The 9136-nt window shown below is 41.9% G+C and overlaps 1 protein-coding gene across 1 annotated transcript in view; it reads left to right on the top strand.

The window, feature by feature from the left end:
* The first annotated feature begins 687 nt into the window (after nt 1-687).
* Nucleotides 688-9136, top strand: part of OTC (ornithine transcarbamylase) — a 30373-nt gene continuing 21924 nt past the window's right edge. Inside the window, exons 1-3 of the mRNA XM_072852447.1 lie at nt 688-764; nt 4929-5067; nt 5646-5727. Of these exons, the coding sequence (XP_072708548.1) occupies nt 688-764; nt 4929-5067; nt 5646-5727 (298 nt within the window). The remainder of the gene's footprint in view (nt 765-4928; nt 5068-5645; nt 5728-9136) is intronic.

Below are 9136 nucleotides of genomic sequence, written 5' to 3'. Positions count from 1 at the left end.
CGTAAGGAGGTAATGCAAGGCGCAGTATTTAAGTTTCTGGGCCTCACTGAGGGCTGTTTAAGGCTACCATAGCACAATTGAAAACTTGGTCCAAAAAAACCCCAGCAATATATACATTTTTTAATGTAGCCCTTCTCTATTCTTGTCAGAGCCCTGAAGGCACAAATAACCCTTAATGGCCCTGCCCAGCCCAACACTTGTGGGCCCAGGACCCCCGTTTCAGCCCAGCATGGGGCCGTCGGTCCCTGCCCAGGCCGTGCGAGGACCGGGGAGCACCCATGGTCGCAGTCCCATCCCCAAGGGAGCCACCCCACTCGTGCCACCTCTGACAAATCTTCTTTTGCCTTTTTCTGCTAGCACGTGCTCCTGTACAAATATTTAACAAACACAAAATTGCTACGAAATGGTATTGACACAGGTGTGATAGGATGGGCCCACACAGAAGAGCACAAACTGTGAGTGGTGCAATTGGCCCTGTGAGAAATCTCTATCTGTAGATTTTGACCAAGGAAGAGCTTCAGTGTCAGCCCCCACCAGGCCCAGCCCTGGCTGGGGCAACCAAAGCAAAGACTTTGGTTCTTGGTTTTCCCTCATTTGCACAGCAGCACAGCTCGCTCTCTGCTTCATATACCTCCGTTTCTGTTACCTTCATTTGCAGGACTGAGAGAAGTCTAGTGCAAACAGAAGATGCTGTTTAACATGAGGAACTGCTTCAGTACTGCAAAGCTAACATGGACCAGCAAGCAGCTGCTGCGACATTTTTGGTAAGTTTATCCTTTAGTTTTGTCCGGCGTTCAGTGCCATTTAGTCAGAAACCTGGAGACAAAAGCAGATGAATCCTGTGAAGGAGTGAGTGTTTCAGAGAAAGGCGCTTTTTTTCACATTTTAAGTGCCCTTTTGCCTCCTGAGGCAGCAAGCTGAGTGTCTTTGGGAGACTGGAGGATTTTCCCTTTTAATTTTTGTGAAATGCTGTTAATTCTTTCTGTGGGATTTAGCAGCAAAGTTAAGAAGGAATGTGACCTCTTCTTGAGGTCGGTGTACATTGCAGGTACTGTAATCAATAAATAACTACCTGAATAAAGTACAGGAAATTCTTATGCGTTTAGACAATTATCATGGCCAGTACTGGGAGGGAAATTCTCTCCTTGAAGCTGCAAGGTGAATCTCCACTTTGATATTTTTTTGTCTCTATATACACTGGAGGCATGCAGGAAAAGCATGATGTGATACGATGTTCAAAGTTAACCAGGTAGACCTGGCTCTGTGACCTGGCTTTGGGTTCTTTCTTCAGCTGCATAGACAGGCCTGTCCCCTGTGCCTTCAGAAAAGTACCTGTATGACAGTGTTTCAGTGAGCTGCTTCTCATGCTTGTCACATCTCCAGAATCAAGTTAAAATTAAAGTCTTGAAACTTAATTCCACATCTTCCTATGTTTTCATGTCAGTGTCAATAAGAATAGTATTAACAGCGTTATGTAACAAATGGGTAGTGCTAGAAAACAATATACGAGAATTTCACATTCACAGGAATCCTAATATGTAATAAGTAATTTTTATTTATCCTTTCTACATTACATCAGATTAAAAACAAATGTTTTCCAAGTTCTGTGATTTATTTGCTACAGTTTTAAAATGGTCCTGAAGCCTGGGTGATAATTTTTTTAATGGATTTTGGATTTTCACTGCTGGCGATCGGTGGGAACATTCTTTGGTTAGCAGAGATGATAGAAAAGCAAGTTTGGAAAACAACTGCAGTAAAGCTGGTTTTCCAATAAAGTCATCCAATTTGTTAAGCTCCCCACATAATGTTGTTTGTTATTTTTAGGGGGGGCTACCATTCTATCATAAAGTTGGCATAAGTTATCACCACTGTCTATGAGCATTACAAGTTAAGCACACTGTGGTGGATACTGCAGGATAATCTAGTATCTATCAGCCTGTGCCAACAGTCCAAAGTAATTGCTATCCGTGCTCAGAAAGGAATAAGCCAACTGCTTGACCTTGCAATTCTGCCTGTTACATTTTAACTTTGGTATGTTGTCTCATGCTCCTTTTCTGGAATTTATTTGTCCGCTTCTGCCTCTCTTTCAGAGGATGTGGACAACAAGGAAGGGAGCACATTTCTTGAAGGTCATAGCAATAAAACAGAATCATCATGGGAACATAGAGGTCAGGAGGAGACCTGTAGTCCAACTTTCTGCTTGTAGCCTGACAACAGCATATGAGGTCAGCTATGTCTTTGCTTAGCCACATCTTGAAAATCTCCAAGGATGGTAATTCCAAATTCTCTCTGGGTAACCAATTTTAGTGCTTCACTATCTACCAGTGCAGAAATTAGCGGTGGATATTTCTCAGTCCACTTCTCAATAGTGCCAAATGGTAAAACAAGACCCATGAACAGAAGTTCCTGCTTGGCAGGTTGAGATTAGACAATCTCTACCTCCCTGGAAGGAATTGTAGGCTGCAATTAGAAACTTGAGGAGCAGCATCAAAGCTGCTCTGGAAATAATGCAGCGAAGCAGAGTAGAGTGGCGAAGGAACAAACAATTGCATAGATTTTAAAACAGGACAAGTATTTTTTTGTTCCCCCAAACTGGATAGAGTAGCAAATTCCTATTCTGAAAAATAATAGCAATTAAAAAGTCACAGTTATGAGACTAATTTCTTTCAGAATATACACATTGAAGTTAGAGCCAATCCCTTGAATATCAACTAAGAGCCTTGGTATTCAAGGCTGGATTTCAGTAGCTTGCCTTGGTAGGCTGTTTTTCATGCTATGGTGGAAGCTACCTGACCCATGAATGCCCAGCCTTTGTTATAATGTCAGGTATATTCTATTCTGCAGCTGTTGAATATAGAAGTACAGGAAATCATTTTGCTAGCACTGTAACACCCACCTCAAATTAAAAAATGGGTCATTTGGATGCTTCCTAACTCTAGGTTGTTTACCTCAGGTTGGAGGCAAGCATGGGGACAGAAGGATAACACTTACAGCAAAATATGTAACTTTATTTTACTAATGATTGTAATGCTGTGAAGGCTAGTCTTTATGGCTTGGAAATGTGCATTATTATTTTAAATGGTACTGCTGCAAATATTTATTACTGAAGTCACACACACAGTTTAGATTGTATTTCACTTAAGAATCAATTTTCAAAGACACTCTAAGAAAATACACAGGCAACATTACTCTAAACTTAGAAAACAAGAAATCCACTCCTTTATCTGCATGGTGCTACAGAAGAGTCCAGCCCTCCTGCAGTCTGGGGGCCTGTGCAGAGATCGGAGTCTGATGGTGCACATTGATGGGAACCTTTGCGGTGCTTTGTGCTTAGCTTAGCGGTGGAGCCTCTGGCAGTCTGCATAATCTCTGGAGCACATTGCCCTGATATATGACAGCATATAATGAGTTCCGGCAATATTAATCTGCAGGGCATCTGCATGGGCTACTTCTTCATACATTCTCCCTGTTTCTGCTGTTACACATAATCCTTTTCACTGTGAAAAAAGTCTTCTTAGTAATGGCAGTGGTATAATGTGTATCTAAAGCACTTTTAAGGTGCCCAGAAGGAAAACACACAGCATTTAGATATCTTCAGTTAAAGAAAAAATTCTCATTACATGATTTGAAAAGTCATGCAGATGGTGCTGTGATGTCAAACAGACAGTAATAATGTGTGGTACCATTCCCTTAAGAGCTGCTCTCTTCCTCCAGTTTCACAAAATTCTACAGAAAAAGTCTTTCCCTTCAGATTTAACTAATATAACAACAAAATCTTTAGAAGCCATAACAGGCCTATCTACTACCAGGGCTTTTATTCATTGGAATTAACAGAAAAATGAACATAAATTCTATTTTTTTCCCCTGAATATTCCTAAGTGTGGGCTCCAGGGCTTGGCAATTGTCAGGTGCTGTAACTGAGCCTGGCCTCAAAGGTGAGCTAAAGGGAAGCCTACTTGGAAATACAAAAGCAGTAGCTGCACTCAGTCCATTTGTTTGCATTGCTTTGGTCTCCATTCCATCAGATCAGTCTAAAAATGCTGGCTTTAATTAAAAAGACATGTTTAGCTTGTACCCATCCAAACCTTAGCAAGAGTACAGTGCAGGCTGTAGGGTTGTAGATACAGTGCCAGAGAAGGGGCTAAGCTGCCACTCTCCCTTATTAATCTTAAGCCTGTGGAAACACAGGCTTGGATGTGACTTTCATTAAGACACCTCATCTAAGCTAGAGGAAATTTGATCATGTAACTTCTGTGGGTGATTATCGACATCCAATTTCATGTGATTCTGAAAGTCGTAAATCTGGCTGGAGGCCAGAATACACTGAATAAATACACTGCACATGCCCAGAATGTCTCTTGTGTGGTAGGAGAAGGACCAGAGCACATGGCTGTTTTGTTGGGTTTTTTACCCTCTTCCCCAGCGTAATCAAGAGATTTCATACATGGTTATAGAAATGCCACTATTTGTATCGGTGGGGGTGGAACATGGCAAATGTCTACTTATCCACAAAGCACAAAGGAGGGAGAAAGAGGACCAAGATGAGTTCCTCGTATTCTGCGCCCCCAAAGGGCAGCTTTGCGGTCTACACATAAGCCATTTCCTCAAGTCCTGAATGGCTTTATGCATTTGGGTTTATTTGATTAGGCAGCATGCAGTCAAGTCATATGCATATCAGAAGGCAAAAGTAACTACATCTAATGTACAGTTTATAATACAATTTGAGGCACTGTTACGGTGGTGATCAATATAGTGCACAGTGGCGTGTTGTGTCTGTCTGACAGTAATTAACACAGTCCATCAAGCTGATCCAGCTGGGTCAAATGAGGGCAGTGGGAGAGATTTCAGCTGCTTGCTCATTGGCTTTAGCATGAGTACAGTTAGTGTCAAATGACAAAAAGCGTGTATTTTTTGCTCTTTTGATACAGGTATGGGCCACCAGCTCAAATGAATGTTCATCTGAAAGGTCGTGACCTCCTTACTCTACAGAACTACACAGCAGATGAGCTGAAGTATTTGCTGTGGATGGCCTCAGATTTGAAACAAAGGATAAAGCACAAAGGAGAGGTAAAATGGTTTAACTGTCATTTAGGTCACTCAGATGTTGAAATAAGCATTGTTCTGAAGAGTAATGGGAATGAGCCATTCAGCTGTCTTGTCCTAAACATCACCTGAGCTCTTAAATACTGTGAATCATGTGCTACAAATCAAAGAGCCTTCCTGTAAAGTGTTCAGAGATATTCTTTACTTCAGAGGACGTCACAGGTGAAAAGATTAAACAGCTTTGCACAGCTAACTCGCTGTTGTTGGCTAACTCCATCCATCTACACACAGTGTACATGCAGCACTAAATGCAGGAAATGGAAGACACTTTCCTGCATGGGATTAAATTAGTATCAGAGTTCTCCTTAATGCTAGCTCAAACTGAGTGCCAAAATGCAGTTGCTTTTTGCCCCTAGAATTACTTCTTTCCCTTTAACCTTTCCACTGCTAATAAATTCCTTGAAGGGCAGGAGAACAAAGCTACAGTTAAAAAAACAGCTCTGTAATTGTTCTAATGCAGAATTAAAATGAAAAGAAGTATTTCACACTGTAAAGTGTATAATGACTATAAAATTGAAATGCCTTCAATTTTTGTGTTCCAGTATTTGCCTTTGATGCAAGGCAAATCTTTGGCCATGATTTTTGAGAAGAGAAGCACAAGAACAAGATTATCTGCAGAAACAGGTAGGTCTGAGCAATGGCACAGTCAGATTTTATATGAAATTGTATACTGTGAGTATGTACCGAAAAACACTGCATAATTTTGTATTTAGGAATTTCTACTCAGCAGAAACCTAAAGTTTGAAAGCAAAATTAGGAAAAGAATGGTAGCTAATTGTGTTTCAGTTTGTATATTAATGTCACAAGCACATCCCTTTGGTCACTGAAATTTCGCCAGATCATTCCAAAATGTGATAGATCAGAAATAAAGTAACAGGCAGAAGTAAGCATTTCTGGTGTAAGCTCCTAGTTGTACTGGCAAGATGCACGTTTCCTAACATCTATTTTAGTAAGCATCACAAATTTAATTCTGTGCAAGCTCTAATAAATATTTTTCTAATGTATTATGCATTACCGTTGCCACATTTCAGAATATGTGTTTAGGCTGGGAATCATAGTAATGCCTTGATATAAATTAGGGAAGAAAAAAATTAACATGATTACTTACAGAGGAAGATAACTTGATGGAGACTCCAGGGTTTTAGCCTAATAAGATCAGGCAGTGGAACATTATTCTTTTAGGATACAGTCCTGCAAACACTGAAACACATACATATCTTTATTTACATGGTAGTTGTTCTGAAGTCAATGGAACCGCTGAAGTAAATCATTCATGTGCTTGCTTGTTAGTAAGGAATAATTATGAATTGGTGACTGTCTTGTGGGTACATTTTTACACATTAAGGAAGGAGAAGCCTGCCCTTCTCACATTTGAGTTGACCCAGCATCCCTTAGGCTGACTTCTCCCTGGTGAAGGGACAGGAAACTTGTTGAGTATTCACATTTCTTTAGAAGGTGTAAGGGAGAAGGTAAAAATAATGGAAGGAAGAAGCAGATATGTCATCTGCAAGCATTTCTGAATTTGCCTTTGTATCCTCTGGCACAGCCATTTACCTGCTGATCCTGGTCTTTATGTAGACTTGTGGCTTTCTGTTTTCTCCAGGTAAGCAGGACTTACAAATGGGTTTCTCTTGTGCATTCCCTCTTTATGAAGACCACGCACCTTTTAATTCTGGAGTTTTTAGTCCAGTTTCTAGTTGCCTGCCATACTGGTACATGGGCAGGTAATGATGAATTCTTTGAATCTGTTTATCCTTTGTGCTTCTGTATTCAGAGGGAAGCACTATTTAGTCCTTGGCTTTTGAAGGCTTATGGAGGAGGGAAGCTCAGGAAAGTTCAAATGAATTAACTTAAGGATGGGAGTTAATGCACATAAATTCATCCAAGAGGGATTAAGCTCCACTGAAATAAAACCAATTTATTTCTGAGTGAGAGCTTCCACAAGGGAGTTTAATGCAGTTTAACTTCTGTGCATTACCTTCACACCTTCAGTTAATTGGTCTTAAGTCCCCTAAGCCTAAGACTTCGTTTCAAAGGCAGACTTAATTTTTTTCTGTCCATGGAAAGTCTATACATTTCAGCTGCTTTTTAACATACATGACTTCTCCCTTGGAATTTCTAACTGAAAACAAATGTGGACTCACATGTGTTCCTTTTAGCTAAGTAAGCTAATTTAATACCAATTTTCTAATGTCCAGTGAGAGTGGACATTGAAGTGGGTTGGTGTGTTTATTTATAAAATACCCGAGCCATCTCAAATAGCATTTCCCATGAGTTGCACCTTCAATATGTTGAAAGAGATCACTTGTGGGACAAGGTTCTGGTGATGAGATTAATCTAAACAAACTTTGCAACTCTCAGGAACAACTAGATGAAAATCAATGGGTTTCATTATAAAGGAGTAGAGACTTGGAAAGCACTGGTTACAAAATCTGCTCTGTGCAGTGTCTAGGCGATTGTTGCCATATATTAATACCAGGGAAGTATTTTCAGAAGTCCTGCTGTCCCTATGCCTATAAAGAACACCATTATTGAAAAATAAATAAACAGAATCACAGAATGGCTGAGGTTGAAGGGACCTCTGGAGGTCCTCTGGTTCAACCCCCCTGCTCAAGCAGGGTCATCTAGAGCCAGTTGCCCAGGACCATGTCCAGAAGGCTTTTAAATAGCTCCAAGGATGGAGACTCCACAACCTCCTGGGACAACCTATGCCAGTGCTCAATCATCCTTTCAGTAAAAAAGTGTTTCCTGATGTTCAGAGGGAACCTCCTGTGTTTCAGTTTGTGCCCATTGCACTACTGAAAAGCACCTGGCTCCATCCTCTTTGCACACTCCCTTCAGGTATTGATATACATTAGTAAGATTCCCTCTGAGTCTTCTCTAGGCTATGCAGTCCCAGCTCTCTCAGTCTTTCCGATATGGTCCCTTAGTCATCTTCGTGGCCCTTTGTTGACATGGACATACTGACTCTCCCCAGTATGTCCATGTCTCTTGCATACTGAGAAGCCCAGAACTGGACACTCCAGGTGTGGCCTCACCGGTGCTGAATAAAGGGGAAGGATCACCTCGCCCCACCTGCTGGCAATACTTTGTCTAGTGCAGCCCAGAATACCATTCACCACCTTGGCCGGAAAGGTACGTTGCTGGCTCATGTTCAATTTGGTGTCCACCAGGGCCCCCAGGTCCTTTTCTGCCAAGCTGCTTCCCAGTTGGGTGACCCCTAGCATCTACTGGGTGCATGGGCTTGTTCTTCCTCAGGTGCAGGACTTCGCTCTTCTCCTTGCTGAACTTCATGGGGTTACTGTCAACCCATTTCTCCAGCCTGTCGAGGTCCCTCTGGATGGCAACACAACCCTCTAGCATATCAGCCACTCCTCCCAGTTTTGTGTCATCAGCAAACTTGCTGAGAGCACACTCTGCCCCATCATCCAGATCATTAGTGAACATGTTAAGCAGGACTGGACCCACTATTGACCCCTGGGGTACGCCGCTAGTCACTGGCCTCCAACTAGACTCTGCGCCACTGATCACCACTCTCTGGGCCTGGCCATTCAGCCAGTTTTCAACCACCTCACTGCTCATCCAGCCTGTACATGGAGAGCTTGTCTATGAGGATCTTATGGGAGATAGTGTCAAGGGCCGTAATGAAGTCCAGGTAGACAATACCCACTGCTCTCCCCTCATCTACCACGCCAGTCATTTCATCAGAGAAGATTTTTGGTCAAGCATGACTTCCCCTCAGTGAAGCCATACTGATTACTCCTTATGATTTTCTTGTCCTTAATGTGCCTGGAAATGGTGTCCAGGATTAGCTGCTCCGTCACCTTCCCAGGGATCGAGGTGAGGCTGACCAGCCTGTAATTCTCTGGGTCCTTCTTCTTGCCCTTCTTGGAGATAGGGGTGACATCTGCTTTCCTTCAGTCTTTGGGCACTTCTCCCAGTCGCCAAGATCAATCAAAGATTATCAAAACATTAATTTATAAAGCATTGTATGAATACAGTTGACGTGTGGCTTTTCCAACGTCCTATGCCT

Source organism: Ciconia boyciana, chromosome 1, assembly GCF_034638445.1.
Source record: "Ciconia boyciana chromosome 1, ASM3463844v1, whole genome shotgun sequence".
Taxonomy (NCBI): Eukaryota; Metazoa; Chordata; class Aves; order Ciconiiformes; family Ciconiidae; genus Ciconia; species Ciconia boyciana.
This window is presented reverse-complemented; position numbering and strand designations above follow the sequence as displayed.